At 38.4% G+C, this 22,683-nt stretch overlaps 1 protein-coding gene across 2 annotated transcripts in view; it reads right to left on the bottom strand.

The window, feature by feature from the left end:
* Positions 1 to 329: 329 nt before the first annotated feature.
* Positions 330 to 22,683, bottom strand: part of tp53i11b (tumor protein p53 inducible protein 11b) — a 40,278-nt gene continuing 17,924 nt past the window's right edge. For both annotated transcript variants that reach the window (XM_027008816.2, XM_027008817.2), the window contains exons 2-7: positions 14,146 to 14,283; positions 4,719 to 4,777; positions 4,061 to 4,109; positions 2,479 to 2,575; positions 1,790 to 1,891; positions 330 to 1,478 (exon numbers count right to left, since the gene is read on the bottom strand). In XM_027008816.2, coding sequence (XP_026864617.2) covers positions 1,345 to 1,478; positions 1,790 to 1,891; positions 2,479 to 2,575; positions 4,061 to 4,109; positions 4,719 to 4,777; positions 14,146 to 14,283 — 579 coding nt within the window. In that variant the 3' untranslated portion in view covers positions 330 to 1,344. The remainder of the gene's footprint in view (positions 1,479 to 1,789; positions 1,892 to 2,478; positions 2,576 to 4,060; positions 4,110 to 4,718; positions 4,778 to 14,145; positions 14,284 to 22,683) is intronic.

Below are 22,683 nucleotides of genomic sequence, written 5' to 3'. Positions count from 1 at the left end.
AAGTAGCCATCAGAAGATGGGTACACTGTTGTCATAAAGGGATGGACATGTCTACAACAATACTCAGGTAGGCTGTGTTGTTTAAACGATACTCAATTGGTAATAAAGGGGCCCAACCTAAAGTGTGCCAAGAAAATATCTTCCACACTCTTACACCACCATCACCAGTCAACCAATGATACAAGGCAAGATGGATCTGTGCTTTCATGTTGTTTATGCCAAATTCTGACCCTACGATCTGAATTTTGCAGCAGTAAAATGCAAAGAGACTCATTAGACCATTCAACATCTGCAAAATTTCCTTTGGGCTCAATAAAGTGTTATCTAACCCATCTTATTTTTCCGAACTTCTATTGACCAATTTTGGTGAACCTGTGCAAATTGTAGCCTCAGTTGCCTGTTCCTAGCCAACAGGATTGGTCTGCTGCTGTAGTCCATAATACTTTAAGATTCGACATTTGCATTCAGAGATGCTCTTGTGCATGTTGGTTGTAATGATTAGTTATTTGAGCTACTGTTGCCTTTCTATTAGCTCAAACCAGTCTTGCTATTTTTCTCTGGCATTAACTAGGCATTTTTGCCCAGAGAACTTCCACTCAATGAATATTTTCTCTTTTTCAGACCATTCTCTGTAAACCCTAGAGATGGTTGGGCATGAGCATCCCAGTAGATCAACAGTTTCTGAAATACTAAGACCAGTCCATCTAGCAGCAACAACCATTCAAAGTCACTCAAATCACCATTATCCCCCATTTTGATGTTCGCTTTGAATTTCAGCAAGTCATCTTGACCATGTCTACATGCTTAAATGTATAAATTGCTGCCATGTGGTTGGCTGATTAGATATTTGTGTTTATGAGCCTTTGAACAAGTGTAGCTAATAAAGTGACTGGTGTGTGTTTATTCCATTACTATAGACAATAACGCCAGTATATCAGGCTCAGCTATGGTGTACACTAACTATGATTCTGGAAGGCTACATGGTGGCTGCACAGAGCAGGAAATAAATTATTTACTTTATAACCTTGTAATTATTCCCCAATCAAATATGTACAAAGGATGCATACCAAAGCCACATTTCCATTTGATGTGTATATGTGATGAAAGCATACATTTAGCAGCACAAAGGTGAAACCCAGTGGATGGATTCAGATTTGAATCATTGATGTGCCCCACACCTTCCATTCCCACTGGCCAGAACAGATGGGAAAAAAATGTGAAAAATGGGCCAGATCCATGCCATAATATGTTGATAAAGTTGATCATATCACTGTTAAACCTTCCCACTAAAACTCGAATGAGGTTTCTCCACACAGGTCCACCACTCCTTTAAGGATGGGACCTTCAGATCTTTTTGGGCCGACGGCCAAGGTGGTAGTAGTAGAACAGGGTGATGATGAGAAACAGTATGTGACTGAGGAGGAGGAGGATGGCAGGATTTGATAGCAAACCCAACTCCACAAGGGTGACTGAGGTTACTGAAATACACAGAAGGATTTTAAGACATTGATTAATATACATAAGTATTGAACACTTATGTTAGTAAGGCATCTTATTTGACCACACTGGTCAATAAGTATTGGTAAAGTTCTTGTTACAGTTCTTTTGTACTGTAACACTTTTATAGTACAAAATATATTTTTTAAGGGAAACTATGTTTAAAGACAAAGGCGTGCTGTGGTGTTAAACTGCCACAAGAGGGCAGTGTTGATACAAACAGATACCAGATACGCCAACTTGGCGCCATGCAAACCTCTGAAATAAACACAAAACTAAAAGGCCAACAAACCTATAAACTGGATTGCAAAGTAGCATGCTTCACTGAGCAGTGTCCATTGGATAATGACTTTCTCAGCAGTGTAGAGACCATTCCACATGATAACAGAAAGACCTACAGAAAAATAAGTGTTTGTAAAGAACAGAAAATGATAGAGTATGCCAGCTACTTTCAGAGAAAACATCTGGTGCAATAGAGGTAAAATATACACTCTAAGGAATTTGGATTTGAAGACATAGACTGAGTTTACCAAATGGCACCATGGTAAAACTGAACAGCAGCCATGCAATAATGCTCCATTACAAAATAAACCAATCAGTAGCTTAAGAGCAAATAACAGTGGCAAAAATGGTAGATCCCATTTCTGAAGAACACAAACCTGAGTGACTCTGATCCATCTTTAGATTTGCATCAGCAGTTCTGGGCTCCTTGATTTCTGACGTTTGAACTAGAAATCTAAACTGCTGTATTAGTTGAACTGCAAAGCTCATCTGTATATCCTCTCCAGTCGTAGTGTAGCAATTTGTGTCACTGAAAGTGCTATTTAACTGTACCTTCGTCTGTTTCATCATTTCACATCTTTACATCATCTATACATACTTTTGCACTGTAACAAACATTTTTGGTAGTCACCTACAAAAATGGGAACATTATTTTGAGAAACCTAATTTTAAAGACAAAGAAAATAGAGCAGGACTTACTCAGTAATGCCCCACCATAAAGACGTATGGAGATACTGATGGCAGTTTGCTCCTGGTCAAATACAACCTCATACATCTGGTTAGGGAAGGCCAAGGCCTACACGTCACAGACAGCAAAGGCAAACATACATCAGTCATAGCAGTTAAAATTCATGTATACATAGAGGGGACCTTAAGAAAAGAATGGGAAACGCCGTCAAATGCTCCAACACTAATTAACACACACACACAGGGCTGGGGGTCACGCAGTTGCCTTCCGTTTACAGCAAACCTAACTACTTTTTCATTACCTACATACCTATTTATTCTCTCCCGTTCTGTACATTCTCTGTCAAGTATTGCCTCTACTCTATTGCGTATACTAAGCGTTTCCCTGTGTATTGTCTTACTGCTAGCTACTGACCTACTTTGGTTTCCCTTGTCTCTTGTATTCACCCGCTTGTTTGGATTTGTTTGCCTTCTGGATATGCTCATTGAATGATTTTTTTTCTGTATTTTTGTTATGCCCCTTGGATTTGTTCACCTGACTGCTCTGGCTTTGATCCTTGCCTGTTTCATTATTACTATTGCTGATCGCGCCACTATAAATAAAACCCCCTTTTATATCTGCAAGTGGTTCGATTACGTCACGGAGGGGGAGTGGAGATTGTGCTCAGTACAAGGTAAACATGGTTGGAATCTATAAAGCATAATGATTATACTAAACATCAATCAATTGAAAATTTGGTAAATATTGAGGATTCTGAGCTTGTAGACAGGACAACGGGAAGTCTATGAGGGGAGAAGGGATTTTTAAAATAAAATTGATTACCTTGACCAAGGTGAAATTGTATCTCATATGAAAGACTGAAATAATACTAAGAAAGATTTTGGTGGTTTGTCATTTTTAGCAGTTAAATAAAGAAATGTTTGACGTTTTATGTGCAAGCAAACAATTTTCTAATGTAATTTTTATTTAAGTGTACAAACTTGCTGTTCTCTGAGTTTTAAACAAAAAAAAATAGATGTTTTATGCATATTGATTTTTAACACAGATCTAATTGTTTGTCACAACTTATAATTTAATTTGGATTCCTCAGAGAGTAAATCTGTCTTGACATTGGCAAATAAAGTCTTATAGCCTACCAAAAGCACTGGACAAATTTTAAATTTAAATTAAATTGTCCCTGTGGGGCAGTACATTTCATGATGATAGAAGAGAGATCCTTTGAAGAATACAAATTGTATTCCTTTTTTAACCACTTAACAACAAAAACCTGTCAATGAGTCCTGAGCTTTTTTAAGGTCAGAGTGTTTGCTAAAATGCCATTATATTAAAGGGATACAATTATATTAAGATATATAAAATTATATTAAAGAGATAAAATTATAACATAGATCTTTCAAGCTATTTTCTAGGAGACCTAGAAAGTGCTTGAAATTTCAAATAATCCATTGGATTTTGCAAATGAATGCCTACCAAATTATCAAATATACTACAAAAACTGTAGCATATGTAATCAACAAATTTCATCCCAAACTATCCAAACCATCCAAACCAAAACATTAACAATTGGCTTGAATATTTCCTGTTCTGACTTACCATTAAGGCCATCAGAGTGAAGACCACAGCAGAGAAAAGGATCCAAATCCTGCATCAGAAGAAAAATTTTGAAAGTCAGAGGGAAAAAAAAAAGAAGAAAAAAGACAACTGGCATACCAGCTCTGGCAGGATTCAAAAGATATCAACCATTGGGTGCCTTGGGTAGTACAGACTTCTTGGTGCACTTTTATTTTTTTTATTCCATGGTGGCTGGGGGCATAATAACACTTCCGTGCTTCCTTATGAAAAATCTGGAGAAACTGCCCAGAGAGTTACCAAATTATACCTAATAATGTATATTTCTGCACTGCAATACTTGTAACTCTTAACTTTTTGCAACTGTTGCTAAATGTATATCCAAGCATCATTTAAATCATCTGAACAAAAATGTTCATGTACAAATATAAGTAATATGGCATTACAATAAAAACTGCATTGTTGAAATATAAATTTTACATCAAAATGACACAAAATGTAATATGTTAAGGCAAAATCTCCAAACACTCAAAAAACATCATATAAACCAGTTAAAATGTACAATTAAAAACATTTCCTTTAAAATGTTCTTTTTAAATTTGCCTCAAGTGCACGCGCGCGTGTATGTGTGTACTTGCAAAAAACTGTGGCACATTTTTGAGAACATGCATTGTTGTCTTACCTCAAACCCACAGGCTCACGCATGGCAAATTTGATCTCATTCCCCAGCATTTGACTGATCTGATAGAGACATGTGGATTGGAAGTGAGATAGAGAGAAAGACAGAGAAAGAACGAGAGTGAGACAGTATGAAAGCAAGAAGGAAAATGTTAAAATATAAGACAACAAGAAAAGAAAAAAATACATAAGAAATTGTTAAATTCAAAAATATATTTTGAATAAATTCAAAATATAGAATGAAAATATCAAATGTAACTAATTCAACAATTAAAATGAGTGTGATGTGTGTCTTGATCGTGGCAAGATAATTATGTGTGGGTGCTAGTGACAGAATGTCTAAAGACATTCTTGAGAGATTAAGCAGAACCTGACTGATTTGCATCAAAGCAACCATTACTAAGGTCTGAAAGTTATGGGTGGAATAATAAAATGTCTTTATTTAGCATAAAACCCAATTTGGCAACTACTAGCCTCTATAGCTAACCACCCACACTAGTCACTGCTGAATCACACATTTACAACGAAGTGTGCAGATAACACTCTGTATAGCCACCTACACTGCCTACAATTTCAAGATAGCAAAAACATGTGACTTCAGTTACTGTTTAATAAGATTTTCACACCAGTACACACTGATATATTTTACCTTTCTGTACACATATATTTGGTATGAAATGAGCAGGTCACCTCAATTTAATGACAATCCTACTCTGTGAGATTCTGTGCCAATTATTTGCCATCAATCTCTTTTTATTTATTTATTTGTTTGTTTAGCATATTTCACACATTTGTCTTGTTATTTTCACAGTGGTGCAGACAAGAGTAGAAAGAAAAACACAACCTAATTTTAGTGTGCAAGGTAATTAAATATAGCAACCTTTGCTATGATAAAGCAGTAGCCTTGTCTCATTAAATCAAACCAGTTGTAGATGCAATGCTGATCTTTTGAAGCCACTTTTGAAACCAATAATTTCTGAAATAATACCTGGTACTTAAAAAGTTAGTGTTAGTAAATTATCTCAGTCCTTGTCATGGTCTGGTATGTTCCCCCAACTGTCCAAAACACAATGTAAAAATAAATACTGAATCTCCATAGAGTCATCAGTTCTGCCAAAATATCCAACCCTGGACCTAATAAAAAGGTGATTCAACAAACTAACTCATATAGAGAGTGTGTAGTGGGTCAGCATCAAAGCAGACTGGCTGTTTTAAAGACCAAATTGGGCAAACAGGTCATAACTGATCAAGTGCAGTAGTTTTCTTTCCTATTTGATATTGCACAATAGCCATGTTTATTATATAACAGAGATGTTAGAGACTGAAGTGCACCCTCTCCATATCACCTAGCTCTTTGTAAGTGGACGTTTTAGCCTACCAATGATAGAAAAACTACTCCTTGTATCTCAGAGTGCCTCTTTGATCACATGTTAGTCAAATGACTAGTATTCACTAATGTGAAGAAGGAGACTGGTCTCCTCTCTGTGCTCAGCAGGTAGATGGAAAGTTCAAAGTTTATTTGTCACATACATAGTCATACACAATAGAACTGGCAGTGAAATATGTAGTTATTGACCGCAGCAGTGTATTCTGTCCTAAGTCATAAATAAAAAGAGGGGATTGAGGGTGGGGGGTGTTGTCAGATAATTTTTCCACAAGTACTACTGTAAGATTGAGTAAAAACACAATACACACAATAATATGTACACAAACACACACTAAAAAAAATCAACTGCACTATCAAATATAAATAGATGATATTTGAATCATATTACACCATTACACCAAACAGCTAAATTAAAAACCACATATGCACAAAAGAATAATTACTAGATTCCAGCTGTATGTGCATTCACACACATGCGTACACACAGGCATGCTCACAGATGCACTCAAAAACAGAATATAACCTAGTTCTTCTAGAGCATATGCTTCAATCATAGGAAGGGGATTTTGCTTAAAAAGTAATTAAAGGATGCGGAGGCAAGAGAGAAAAACAGCAGCCAAAAAAAAAAAAAAAAAGCAAAAAAGCCTAACATTGCTTTATGATTGACAATGCCAACACAACCAGGGAAAATCTATTTTATGCATGAGGATGCACAAAAATGGAGTTACTGTACTATAAACATTCTCCTGCAAGGGTGTACCCACTTAAAGAGCTGTTCAGTGCGTCACACTAAAATTGGGATTGAGGTTTAACAGGTGGGAGTCTTATCGGCCCGACAGGTGGTGTTGATGTTGAGAGGCCTTCTCACCTTCTCACATGCATTACATTAGAAGTCAGTCAAGTGGATGACAGAATGGCGTAGGTAATGTTACACTATGCACATGCTCTTCAGTTCTGTCTGGCAGCAATAATGCATAACAGTATGCTGTGACTTGTATGGGAGGGGAGAAGTCTTCTTACTTTGCGCAAAGTACTGAGCAAACTTAAAGCAACAATAAAAGAGGATGTCTCCACAGCTGTTGAAATACAGTAGGTGTTAATTAAACAAATTCAGCTGGATAATGGTTAGAAGTTCAAATGCTCAAAATGATGTGTAAAAACTAAACAAAGCTTTCACTATGAGCATTTTTGTGCCTAAAAAAAATTAATTACAAGTATTTAACACTTAATTTACTACCATGATGCCCCTCTACTTGCCAAGCATACACCAGTTATACCAGTTAAACAAAGACCTTAGTAGGAGTATCAAAGCACAAATGAGCATAAACACCATTTATACTTAGATATCAGTAGGAGAAGAAGGAACTGGCAGGAAGTGGACTGTGCGCTGGTCTTAAGAAGCGGAAGAGAGTCATTGCTGAAAAAAATAAAGCGAAGGCTCATTGTTTAAAACAATACAAGAGAACATGACTGAATTACCCTTACAAAAGGGTGTTGATTACTGCTGGCTTTGACCTCCGTAGCTAGATAGAGATCATCATAAAGACACATGTCTAGAGAATACATATCAAGAAATAGCCAGAGAAAATTTTTTAAATATCTATATTTTTAAAATTTGTTGGCAAAACTTTGACTACTGCTCAATAGCTACTTGCTTTTACATTTAAATTATATTTACTGTATTTAACAGACACTTGTATCCAACATACAGGACAGAACATTGCACAATGAACAAGGTTTTTTTAATGAATACTAAGTGCAGGATTAGTGATCAGTCAAGTAGCTACCTTTAAGTGCCTATGGGTTGTTCAAGTGCCTTTTGAAGTGGTAGGCCTTTGGTCTACCACAGCATGGGACTCCATCATACAGGTAGGTGACAGACATTCATTCCACCACTTGGGTGATTGTACAGAGAAGATTCTTTAGGCTTATTTCCCTGTCCTTTGACGAGCAGTGTAACGTGAGGAGGCAGAGCAGGATGCGGGGACGAGTTGCAGAACACAGAACATATGTTTATTAATACACACCACAATGACAACGTAGCTCGCAGGCTATCAGGGTCAAACACATACAACAGTCACAATCAAACATGAGACTCATATACATGCATACTAATGATACATAATGAGAAGCAGGTGTGAAACACAAGGGGGGTGCATGGCAATACAGACACACAGACACACACAGAGACATTTGGGAGGAGGGGCCGTACCAGGACAGAGCCCCTCCGCAACAACGTGACTCCTGGCGCACCAGCCTATCAGACTGAGCGTCCCGACATGGGCCAGCGCGAGCAAGACAGAGGGTAGGGAGACAGGGACGAGGACGACAACAGACACAGGGATGGACATACTGACAGGTACAGACACAGACACAAAGAGTGTCGGACATTTTAAGTGTGACTGAGACTGGCACAGTGACCGGGACAGGTACATGAATATAATTAGACAAAGAGTTTTGAATAAGTCCGGGGAAGCTAGAAGGAGCCCCAGCCTGTCCCCCACTTGTCGGCTGGGTTGGAGTCTGACTAGCTGGAGCGGAATTGTCCTTCGCCGGCTTGGGTGGCAGCTGCTCAGGCTTTGGCACAGGCGTCTCGGGAAGCGCACCAGCTGTTTTGCCTATTTTTTGGGCAGGCACTGGTGCTGCTGCCTTCTTGCCTCTACGAGGCTTAAGCGTAGGCACATGTGCTCTGGGGCTATTTGCTTTAGGGGGAGGAGTGTCTTCCTCAGACGACAACGACGCTTATTTGAAAGTCACCTGGGGCAGCTTGCTTGCTCCAGAGTGGCACGCCTTGGGTGCTGGAGGCTCGTCGCTCTCGGAGTCTGCAGTGTCGCTAATAGAGCTCAACCTCCACTGATGGGTCCTCCTCACGATCGGACTCGGAGGCCGACTGCAGACTAACGTCGTTGTACTCCCCAGTCGTTCCATAATCTTCATAACCCTCTCGGTAGTCCTCATACAGATAAAAGGACCCTGCGGAGTCCGTACCTGGATACTGGTCGTATTCGTACCAGTTCCGGTAGTATGTTGAGGGTCTGTCCTGTGCAATACACAGGGTCCCCCCCAAAGTTTCCAGGAGCACTCTCTCCTGTTGTCCCAGTATGGAGAGTGTCTAAGACTATGGGGGGGGGGGGGGCGGGGGGTTCTCAGTAAGGGCTGGGGAGGAATGATTACGCGCTTTCTTCCCCTTCTTCGTCTTCTTGCTCCTCTTCCCTGGCATCCTTAGGCGGTCTGTAACATGAGGAGGCAGAGCAGGATGCAGGGATAAGTTGTGGAATACAGAACATATGTTTATTAATACACACCACAATGACGACGTAGCTCGCAGTCTATCAGAGTCAAACACGGACAAAATTCGCACTCAAACACAAGACTCATACACATGCATACTAACAATACACAACGGGGGGGGGGGGGGGGGGGGGGGGGCATACAGACGAACACACACACACACACACAAGGAAATAAGGAGGGGCCGTACCTTGACACGTAGTGGTTCCAGATGAGCAGTACAGAGTGTGGTGTGACCAGTTCTTTAAGGTAGGTGTTGGCTGGTCCATTTTTCTTTTTGTAAATCTGATTCTGGCGACTACATAACATGACTGAACATAACACAGCAGTAGAGTGATATGGGAGAATTTGGAGAGATTGCTGTGCAGCTTCATTCTTGATCAGACTGTTGTGCAACTCCATTCTGGATCAAATGTAAAAGTCTAGTGGAATGTATAGGATTAATGGCCAAAAGTGAGTTGCAAAAATCCAGTCTTGAGATGAGAAGGGTTAGAACAAGCAACTGAATGTAATAGAATTCCCTCAGAATAAATGGCCAAATTCTCCTGATGTAATTAGAATCCTGCATGTCCAGGTCATGTTAAGAACACGAGCAAAGATTGCTGGTTGTCCAAGACTTGTACAGATGGGAGTTCTCTGTGCAGATGGGAGTTCTCTGTACAGATGGGAGTTCTCTGTACAGATAACTAATTCATGGCATGGACACGTTTCATCATGAATATTCAAGAGCTCTGTCTTGCAAGGGTCTTGTTAGGATTCAGATATATATACTTGAAGCAGGAAATATTACAATTCCTAGCCTATGTATATACATTTTCAACCAGAATAAAGTAAATTGAATACTGGTTTCTGGACATTATAAAGTTAGTAAAGTTGGTGATAACAACAAGCTAAGCAAATCTCATGTATTTCTTCTCTATAAACATCCTGTTTAGGGCTATAAAACAAGAGAAAACAATAACATGAAATACAACATGATAAATAGTAAATTCTATGACTATAGCCAATTTCATGCCTCTTAAACACCTACTCTAATGACAGAATGGGCCAAATATCACTTTACACTACTGGTAAAAAGTTTCAATGCAATTGTTGGAAAGTCTTTTTCCATAAATTTGGGGATTTTATTATATGCAGACTCCTTTTTAGTTTCAGCATTTAAATGAAACTGTAGACATGTCTACATAATTTAAATAGTGTGAACTCAAACCTTTGACAGGAAGTGTGCATTCTGTTTATACACTGTCCCCATTATCTTACAAAACAAGAGTGGGCCTTTGCAGAGAGCAGTGAATCCTCACAAACAACATATGACTATTATTTCAGTCTTCAAGCCCAGTTGTCTGCTAGTGTAACCATCTGCAGGGACTATGTCTTACAGACTACTCCAGCTCTCAGAATGAACCTCCATGGAAAAGGCCAGACATTAACAAGTTAATACCCGGTGACTATTTACTGTCTTCAGCATTCTCAGAGATCTCTGACATTAAAGAAGGTGTGTTCATTACAAGAGGAAATGGAGAGATTAGAGAGAAATGCATCATGGGGGAAATGTGAAGATTTTCTCTTCATTTTCCTCTCCTGCTTTCACAATAATCTTGGTATCTGGGTTCTCATTTGCGAGGATGTGAGTTTAATTAAGTTTTAGCTCTATCTGTTCAAAATCAATGTTTAATCCATAAAGTGTGCATGTGTGGTGTGTGTGTGTGGCGTGTTCTGCTCCCAAATTTTGCCTCTGGCAATTGTGCTTATGTTACTGACTCAGTATTTAGGCGAGCTGTTGTTCACAGGAACAGAAGCTGAGCTCATAGCACAAATGACACACAAATTTAGTAGAATGAATGAGGCAGACCTCTACAGAGATCTCTACAAATTTAGCATGGTGAGGCAGACCTACAGACAAAGAGGCAGATTTAGGGGAGGATGGCACACCTAAAAAGAGAGGTGTAAATTTAGCTGAGGTAGCCTCACTACCGGGAGGGGGCAAATTTGACAGGGTATCAGGGAGGGCGAGAGGGGAGATTGGAGGCAGGAGAAGGCAGGAATTTAAAAAAAAGCTGTTTTGGAGGGAACAATGAGGCGTGCTTAATTGCCAACCTGCTCATCCATCACACACTGGCGCAAACATGCAGGGACAAAGCCTTTTACGATTGGAAGCGTTCATACGTGAGGAGGGTGGAAAACAATGGAGGAAAACGCATATTGTGAGATCATGCTGTTTAGACTTTTTGTTCAAACCTGTAATGCTGCTGCATGCTTTATTATTCAGGTGGAACTGAATAATAAATATTTACAGTGGTGGAACTGAATAATAAATATTTACAGTGATAGAGGGAAGGCAAAGAAATGCTTAATATGTTATACTAAAAGGATCCTGAAGCACAAAGTGTAAAGCAGCATAAATCTTCATGACAAGGCCTCCATTAAACCCCTACAGAATCCAAAATTTTCAGTTCATAAATGAAACTCACATGTATTAGAGGATCAATGTGCCCACTCAGAGAAAACACATTTTCCACCCCCCCCCCCCCCCCCCCCCCGAGTCTTTCTCCAGCAAGAAAGGAAAGGGTGATGGCTGAAACAGGCATGTCTGAGCTCATGGCAAGGAAAAGCCAGTATTTCACTTGGTCTAGCTCAATAGAGTTAAAGTAAGTTACAATCTTTAGTTACAATTGTACTTTTTTTTTTTAAGTAAGTGTGTGTGTGTGTGTGTGTGTGTGTGTGTGTGTGTGTGTGGTGGTAGGGGGGGGGATACAACATCACAGGATCTACATAATAGCTTTGTATGAGTCATAGAAAGCAGAGTATAACTAGAATAACATATACCAGGAAAAAATGTAGGACCAAATGTAAGCACTTAGACTTACATTTCTAGACCTTTATACATACAAACTAGGTTATAGCTCTATTGTTCCTTCTATATCAGAATTGCCCCTTTATTAATTATCACTTTATTATTTTACCCATTATTTATTAATTGTCCTTCATAATGAATTGGTCATTCTAAATAATTAGAGATCTTTCCAAAAGATTTGCCCAGAAATCCTTGACCTTTTTACTTATGGCTGACACTTAACAACATGTAGCATGTCACAAGTGTCTCATTTAACGTTAATGTTTTATGGTAGCTAAATTAATAAGCATTAAGTGCACCAGAAATATATACATAGCTAGAAAAGATGTAGAAGATTTCTGGAGTAATCATAGCACCCATAGTAATCTGAGTACTAGGGGCTGTATATATCTTTGAATATTCTAGGTGAGTAACTGCAGTGTACTGTAGTAAAATAGTAAAAGATGTAGAGATAGACAAAATTGTAATGAACTATACAAGGTTCCAGAGAAACAGGATCATTCAGACAGAGCTCCTTTATGAGCTGGGCAAAGTGCTTCAGAATTTGTAAGAGGAAACAGTTTATATTTGAAGTAGATAAAGTAGATGTTTAAATCATAACGTTCATCCCATGGGGTTCTAAATTTCCAGGAGTGTAGATCAGTTCTTTTTCTTTGAGTTTCCTAATTTAATTACTGCCATAGCAACAACTGGCAATGCAAAAAGAGATGTCATTAATGATCACATCCTTTTTTAAGGATCCTCCACTAATCTCCAACAGACAAGACAAAAACATCATACATGCTTGTAGATAGATAGATAGATAGATAGATAGATAGATAGATAGATAGATAGATAGATAGATAGATAGATAGATAGATAGATAGATAGATAGATAGATAGATAGATAGATAGATAGATAGATAGATAGAGTCTTTGTTGCCACATCTTTCCCATGTGTCACACCTGCGCCTTGTTATCTCACTTGTTAGCATATGTATTTAAGGTCCTGTTTAGTTGTTAGCCTTTGTCGGTATTTAACCTTATGTATGTATAGAGTCCTGTTTAGCACTTACAACATTTTGTCTTGTTACATGTACTATTAGTGATTGTGATTTGTTTTCTGTTTTTGCAAAGGCTTGGGAGCTTGAGGGTCCTGTAAAGTATCTTAGCTGTTCCTAGGATTGCATTCTTATGGATGGACATCCCATATGTTGATCCTGGGATCTGCTAGAACCACTCTCCCAGTACGTGGGTCACAGCTGCTAGTGCTCTGATTACCACTGGAACCACTGTTGCCTTCACCTGCCACATCTTTTCTAGCTCTTCTTTCAGCCCTGGGTATTTCTCAAGCTTCTCGTGTTCCTTGTTTTTGATGTTGCTAATCACTTTGGATTGCTACATCCATCACTATGGCCCTCTTCTGAGGTTTGTCCATCACTACCATGTCCATCTGTATCTAGAAGTCCCACAGAATCTTAGCTTGTTATAATTTAGACAGACACACACACACACACACACACACACACACACACACACACACACACACACACACACACACACACACACAGAGTATATATAACTTTGAAGTGAGAAATTATTAAAGGTGATTTCTCATTCTCATTCTAAGTTTCTGGGTTCTGGTGCAGTGACAAGTGCTCATCAATTTGCACTTTAATATGATATAAATGTGCTGTGAAAAAAATGCTGAAGTGCTGTTGAAAAAAAACCCTAAATATTTTAGCTGAGTATAAATTTAAGAGAGTATAAATGAGTGCTTTAAATCGGTGGCAAACCTCATGTTTCAAAGTCTAATGAGTAACTGCACCAGTGTCTGTTCCAGGAGGATGTTATTAGGGAGTGCAAGGTGTGACACAGTGACTTCTAGCTGTACAGCAAAAACACAAAAAAAATGCCGACCTTTGACCTGTGCACCTCCCCATCGTCATCCTCTCCACCAACTCCTAGTATCTTGCGGGTCTTCAGTCGGCTAACTAGATCAGTCTGGCTGTGCTTCTTCATCAGCGGTGGATGAGGTTTGGCAGTCATGCTGAAACTCTGGATGGGGCAAGGGTAGAAAGAAAGGGGAGGAGTGTGATTTGTATAGTGTTAAAGTGAGATTTGAAAAAATAATTATAAATTCTTAAACAATAAGAATTCCACTACGCTGCACACAGCCTGGCATGAAACACAGCATAAAGCATAGTAAACATGCCAGTATGTTTATGACACTAATGCATTCCAGGGTTTACACCACAATAACTCATCAGTAACTGCAACTGCAAACCTTCCATTACTTAAATAAGTAAGCAAAATGAACTACTCCATACAGCCAAAACTACACAAATTCCACATCATGTATTTCTTCCTGCTCTTCCAAAGCTTGCAGGCAGATTTAGTTGAGAACCCCACAGTACTGTCTTCCATCTCTAATGCTCATATAGGGATTGCCTTTCTCTGCACGTCCAAAGGTGTTCTGCACCAGAGCAGTCTGCTGGTCTCTTCTCATCATGGGGAAACAGAAGTACCATGTCCAAAATCAATAAAGGAGAGGAGGCAAGATTTGATGCCCTAATGCCTGGAGGAAATGTGAGGCAAGACACATTTTCTGAATTCCTACCACAGAGTAGCACTACAGACTACCTACCTACTATCTATGGCTGTATTTCTGCATACACATGTAGGTACAGTACCACAGTACATTTACATTTATGGCATTTATCTGATGCTTTTATCAAAAGTGACTTATAATTATGACTGAGTACAACTTGAGCAACTAAGGGTTAAAGGCCTTGTTCGGGGGCCAAACAGCAGCAACTTGGCAGTGGTGGGGCATGAACCAGCAACCAATCCAATAACAAGTCAAGTACCTTAACCACTGAGCTACCATTGCCATAATCACCATAATGTGGCTGTGTCAGACCCATGTGAAGTAAATATTTTAGCACAAAGTAAAACAAGTACTGGTAACTGGACTTCCCACCACCTTGTGACAATAGACAGTATCCTTGAACCTGGCATCATTAAATAAAAATGTCATTTTGAGTGTCTTTGCCTCTGTGGCAAGACTTGCCAAGGAGGTGTAAAAGCTGAAGAGAATGAAAATTGCACCTCACAAGCTTATAGCTTATCCAGGCTGTACTGCCAACGAGAAAGCCAGGCTATTACATGCTCGAAAGCGTCAAACAGCTGTTTACTCAGTCGTCCTAGAAAAGAACATGATGAGGAGTCTAAAGCCATTGTTGATTGTGGAGGTTGTGATCTGGAAAACTGACACATATTTAAGGTTTCTTGCCTATAACCTGGCAAACAGTCAGTTAAAAAATGCACCGCCTCTTCCCATTTAAAAAAAAAATAAAATAAAAAATAAAAAATAATAATAATACAGGCTCCCTCTTTAAAAATGGGAAGACAGACTGCATGCTGATTTAGCTAAAATCAAGATAAAATGTAGTCTAATTCATCCCTGCTGGAGCAATAACTCTAGATGGGTTTGTTTTTGTTTTTTTTTTTTGGGGGGGGGGGGGGGGGTTATTGTTGTTGTTGTTGTTTTTTAAACAGAAATAAGTGATGGCACCACATTTCTAATCATTCCCCATTTAATTATTCTGTGTACTTTTCAAGAACAACTTAAAAACCAGCCTAATTTGCTGTAAGGCCACTCTGCAAATTATAGTTAGTTCTTCCTTTGCTCATCCACTTGTGGCTGTTCTTTCTCTCAGCCCTCCTTTGATAAAGCTCTATGCTGTATAATTAGAAAGACACTTCCTTTCTGTCTTTCAAGACCTTCAGTGGCATTATAAGGAACTCCCTCCCACATAAGCAAGCATACAAACAAAGTGGAAATACCTTATACAACACACCATACCACTGACTGTTCCTCTGTGCTCACCTCAGATCACATAAATACCACCCCACCTTGTAAGGCAAAATAAATGAAGAAAATAAAAATTAAACTAAACCATGTTTGCTAAACCCAGGGAACTGCTTGCAAATTCAAACAAAAAATGATCTGTATTCAGATTTATGAGATTTTCAGATTTATGAAATTTCTCCCCAGCTAGATCCTCCATGGTCATCTGTAACTGCTACTCTAAAATGTCAAGGAGCAACAACAGTTGAGCGACGAAGCAGTAGACAATGGAAATTCACATAATGGAGCAGCAGACTGCTAAAGCATCTTGTAAATAGATTGGGAAAGGCCCTTTCCTGTTCTTGCATGACTCTGCCCTTGTGAACAAAGTGATGTCCTACAAGCTCATACACGTGTGCTGATCAGCTGTCCACATACTTTTACTTATTACAGCATATGAGGAATTTCTATTTGCCAGATATGTTGTCAAGTGTAGAGAAATAAAATATATAATTGGGAAATGTATGCCATCAGTGTTGATAGAAAACATGTGTAAGGTGCAAATTACTTATAATCTTATGTATCATTTTAAATTAATTTATTAGATTATCAATTCAATAAGTTATTCTGCAAAAACATATAGCCAGTACTTGACCACTAATGCCTGTCCCCTTGAGCTTTTACTCAAGTGTCATTAACAGATGGCTGTGTCAGACAGCTGGCTTGCTCTGAAGAGGAACCAGGCTCAAAGGAATCCTTCACCTATGATACACTAAGCCCACATCAGTTAACCCACAGATGCTCATCATACAGCATTAGTGATGGTGTCACTCATAATTCACTCCACTAAGCCATGCAGGGCCACATTTCCAGCTGTGCTTCACAGCCTCTGTGTAACCAAGTTATCACAGATGTGAGAGATCCAATACGGGTATGCTTCAATCAATGTGCTGCAAAATCGCATTCCACAGCCATTCGGATGCCTATTCAACAGCATAGCACCAATCTGTTTCTCGCCTGCTGGTGTGATGCTGATGCAGTTGCCTAGCAACCCCAGACTACATCTGACAGTCTCTCATTATTCAAAGTATATTCCTTGGTGATGCTCCTTTCCTGTGGATGATGCTCTCTTCCCTTGTTATCATACTAGTAGTTGTAAATGATGCTTTTAAGGACACTTAATTGACCACTCATTATTACAATTTCACTGTTGGGATATGTCTGGTCATTGAAAAGTGTCATTAGGAACTCAATGTCACTGAAAAAGAAAATATGAAGGTCAGGCTATCTGAATTTCTTTGATCTGTTCAAAGAATGAGAGATTTGTTTTCCCATCATAGAACCTCAGGCCAAATAACCTCAGTCCAGCCCACAGACCCACTGAGAAATATTCAAAGACTCAGTCTTTACACTGAGGTGTTCTGATAACAAAAACAGACAAATTGCATCAATTATTAATAATTGGCTGCAGATGCAGGAAACCTAATGGCAGGAAATCCATGAACAGAAGAACTGAAAAAGTTCTTCCACACAAGTGTTCAGAGCTGGCCTGAGGGCATTGTCTTGGTTATCGTTCTCAGATAGACTGTAACCCCTCAGACTCACCAGCCACAGATGACATGACATGTAACCTCAAACTAACAACACACAGTGACAAGGGTTGAATTCTCTGTACCCACCTATTAGTAGGCTGTTCACTCTTGCATATTCAGCATGGTCAGTATTGAAGTACATACCAGTGGTAAACATAAACATAAGTAAAGGACATATGTTTCAAAATTCCTTATCATACTGTGTTTAGAAATAATAACAGCGCATACTAAAAAAAACAGGCATTAATAAGTTATGTAAACAGTTCTGTTTAGTTCATGATTTTATGTGTTTCGACTACATCAAAGCACCAATAGCAGGTATTAGAATCTATGAGGCTTTTAATTACAGTTCATAATGAAAATGAGTCATGAAAGTGGTTGGTCAAGAAAAAGAAAAAAATGTTAGGAAATATATATGCACTATATGAGTCATCATGCTTAATTACAATGCATAATTGAACATATGAACAAATTAATAAAAAGCTATTATTCTAATTGATAAGGACAACACTACACACTTAGGACTTCACACACTTCATAATTAGTCGATGTGGGTGTGTAACACCTCTCCCCTGTTTTTCCTGGTTTGTTTGTTTTGTTTTGTTTTTTGTTTTTGTTTTTTACATCCAAGCAGAGATGCTTGGGCTACATGTCCTGAAATTTGCCCACTGACACTGACTAAACACACTGAGACTCTTCTACAAAATAAAATGTTTCTGCATCCAAATAAGCTTCTGTAGTGCTTTGAAAGCTAGCTCTATACAATCCTGAACTGATTAGCATTAGCACAATTAACTATATACTGGAAAAAAACACCTATGTTCTAAAGAAACAATTTTGATGGTCACAAAAGAAACACAATTTTGATAGTCACAAGCTTCACTTACAATTAAACACATTAGTTAATACTAGTTGGAAAATTCCATTACTGAAATGAACCAGCATTCCTCCTCAGAACCTCTCACAGGAAACCAGTTCATTTGGCCCTGAAAGATATACTAATTGAAACCATGTACGACAACTAAAAATTAAAGATGATCATTTGCTCTGGGAAACAAGGGCAGCTACCATGAAAAGTATTTGGAATTTGCATGAAACTAAATTAATGCATGTTATGTAGCAGATAAATCCACAGCTTTACCACACAGTGCACTTTCTGAAGCCAATGCAATCAGTTGGGAAGGATCTAGAATTGGACAAATACTCTTTTCCAGAGCATATTATTATATTACATATTATCAAGTATGACAATATATGTGCTCCCTCAGGAATCAAACCCATGACCTTATTCTACTTGCTCTATCAGGTGAGCTACAGCAGCAAAAATTGCTTTTGCATTATAATTCCCACAGCAGTTTCTTCAGGTTTTGACTAAATGTTCAAAAAGAAAACTACACTTTGTGTTGTCCTGGACTGTTAATAACAACATAATCCACTACTTTTTGATGTGTCCTTCTCTGTAACACATATAAGGGGGGGCTCAAGCAGACAAATTTACTTTTAATCATTAAACCCAGTCATTTTAATATACTCTAGTTAAAATGTGTAGGCTAATGGATAGGTTCCTTGCAGGCAAAACCTGAAGAGCAAAGAAAAGAAATATGTGAGATGTTGCTCCATTGCCTGAGCAGTATCTCTGGGGATGGTATCATTCAGTTATATTATCTGCAGTTGTTTTACAATTACTGAATTGCCTTATCTTGTTAATGTTAAAAGAATTAGCAAACAGCCTGTCACCAGTGCTGAAGACAATACTTATGACCACAACAATGCAACAACATTAAGAGTCACAAGAAGTTCCCAGGTGGACATGTTGTATATACATTAACCCTTGATCGGTCTTTTATGCTGTCTGAATCAAACAATTGCTATTTTTAAACCAAGCCTCATCAAAATACCTTTGAGTACTAATGCACTAACTTGTTTATATTCTGTGACAAAATAGGTGATTTACACTAAAGGTGAACTGACTCATCCAGTAATGCCAAATGGACTTTAGCTTTTTGCAATAGAAATTGTCTTCAGACTAACACTGCTAACAATAGGATCCCTTAAGCTATTTGATTATAACCCTAAAATTGATTAAGACAATTGAGACCTTTCCCTGATTCATTTCCTTACCTTCAGATGATGCATGTCTGAAATGATTAGTTTTCCCCTTGAATCAATCACTAGTTTTCCAAACAGTAATGCCAATGAATGACATATGTTCGGCTGCACATCAGGGGCTTCAGCCAGTTAAGCAAGAATGTAGCCAGCTGCCAGTAACAGGTCTTGACTAGACCTGTTGCAAACTAGATGTCAGTGTAATGACAACATGGCATTTGGGAGCTCTTGCTGTCCTAATCCAAGTTACTGCTGTCGTCATTCCTGTTGCCCACTGGAGCACCGTGAGCACTGGAGGAGTGGGGAAGCACGTTCAACAGCCCAGCAGAAACAAAACTATTAAAACAGCCTGTGACAGTTTTCATTAAACACAAGACAAAAAGCACAGCTGGAGGATTCTCCTCTTGATGTTGGCCAGGCACAAGTGCTGGCACTGGGACAGCAGAATAGAGATGCCACAGAGATACCATGATGCAGATCTGGCTTCTGTTTCCTTTACTTTCCAAATGGAAAATGAGGCTGAGAGCCAGGGCTCTGCTATGCTCTCTGCTCCCCTAAGATTATGAATGTTTAGTCACATGCTAATCTTAGGCTTTTTATAAATCAACAAACAGATGCTGTTAGTTCTCCAGAGTAAAATATTTGTTATTTTGGTACCTGATATTTTTGGTTGTACTTTTAGCCTTTGAAAAGATTTAGTTGCTTTTCTACCACTACCCTTAGTTTGCATATCATAAAAAAGAGCACATTATTAAACACACTCCAGAGAATTAACTCTTCCCTTTCTCTGAAATGTAAAAATGCTTTATCATATTCATAGGCATGTTTTTTTATAAGATATTCTCTGTTTTCCATAGATAAAACATAGGCTTCATGCTTTAAGAGAGGCCCTGTTCATTTTTATGTTCTGCTAGTAGGTTATTATTATTTGGATTTGCTTTTTTCTGCAAGGAACAATGTTCAGATATACCAAACATTATGAGTGCAGTTTAACATTGAACAGCAACCAAAGAATTTACAAAGGCAACAGGAATGAATGAACATTTAACATAACCTATTTCAACTTGGGAGGAAGCTGATTCCAGAGCCTCATTTACACTGATATAAGAATATATTGGAAAGTACAGAAATGTTATATGGCAAAAAACATACAGCAAATATAACCAATATACTGCATATATTGAAATAGAACAGTGCTATAAAAAGCTTAAATATTATTCTAAAATGGTCAGCAAACACTGAACTGCTCTGAACTGGCTCAAAGGCTCCAAAGGTCAAAAACTTAGCCATATTTTGAACTCTCTTCAGTGGTTAAGATATCATTTGTTTTATTAAAGCAGGTTCAAATACTGATCACTTAGAGAAAGAGTCCCTTCCTTTATAAAATATGTCTCATATATGGACATATATGACTCCATCTTCTAGTCTAATCATTTATGTAATTTCTCAAATACCTAGTTAATCATTAGCACAAAAGACCAACAACAAAATAATGTACGTCAACGCAATGTACATCTTTAAAATACACATCAACTCAGTCATCCTATAATCCCATAATCCCAAACCTAAAAATATTGGGTTAGAATCACAACGACTGAGATATCCTTGTCTTGTAAAGATATTGTATAAAAAAAACAAAACAACAACAACATAGAATCAGAATTTAATAAACAAAAACATTTACAATACAAACATTTACAACACTAAACGCTTAAATTCAGTCCTTGTAGGCTGCCATCATACCTGAAAGCAAGAGGACACCAGCTGTGTATCAGCTGTCACAATGCAGGTGAATGGGGCATGGGGCTGGTGTGTCTATTAATGGAACAAACACAATTGCACCTGTCAGCCTACTTCATTATTCCCTGGATAAATTGCTTTGGTCACAATTCAAATCACTTCTCCTCAGACGGTGACAGTACCTATTGACCAAATGTTCAAAGCTTGTGGATCCATTTTCCCCACAGTTGAATGAGAAGATACACAAATGTGCAAGAAAGCCATGTGCTGCAAGTTTGTATATCTATCTCCGATGAGTATAAAAAAACAACTTTCCGTCTATTATTGAACAACTAGAATTTTATGTTATGTTAATAAAAGTCAACATGCGTATACTCTAGCAGGTAACCACAAAAGCAGGTAACCATGAAACACTATGCAAGAGTGAAGGATGAGAGAAGAATCCTCTTGTATTTCTTCACTGGGACAGTAAAAATTCCTAGAGTCATGGAAAAAGATTAGACTCCTTAAATAAGATCTTAATAATACAGCACAAAAAGGATCAGTGAGAGACATGGAGACAACAGTGTGGAATCTCCATTAAGGAGAAAAACAAACTGTTTAATAATTCCTGTCTCACCCTTCCAGTGGGTGGTCATATCGTTTTTCTTTATAATTGGGCCTTCTATTAAAGGCCTAAGAGTTTGAGGCTGTAGCACAATATTTTCACTGTTTCTAGAACTGTATTCGTTTGGACTGAGATTCATCTCATTCCAAGGATCTGCTGGAGCCATTTTACCAGCTAAGGGACACAGCCACTAGTCACTACTGGGACAACCTTGGCTTTAGCCTTCCGCATTTCGTTTCCTTTTTAAATCCATGATATTTTCTCAACTTTTTAAATTGCTTTCGTTTGATGTTCCCATCATTTGGGACTGCCACACCTTTTACCACTATTTTTTTTCTGCATCTAAACTATCACGATGTCTGGTTGGTTCATTACTACTTGCTTATGTTATGCTCTGCTGTTTGTGTTTTGGATGTTGTGTGTTCTTAGTTCTGTCTTTTCTTTTCAAGTCCTCTAGGTCCTGCAGCTCTGAACCCTTTACTCCTTTTTTGTTTGTTTGTTTGTTGTGATTTTTGTAATACTGCTTTACGTGTCATTTGGATTTAGTTTGGTTTGCCCCT

The sequence above is a fragment of the Electrophorus electricus genome, chromosome 4 (assembly GCF_013358815.1).
Source record: "Electrophorus electricus isolate fEleEle1 chromosome 4, fEleEle1.pri, whole genome shotgun sequence".
Classification (NCBI taxonomy): Eukaryota; Metazoa; Chordata; class Actinopteri; order Gymnotiformes; family Gymnotidae; genus Electrophorus; species Electrophorus electricus.
The sequence above is the reverse complement of the archived record's forward strand: the minus strand, read 5'-3'. Positions and strand labels throughout refer to the sequence as shown.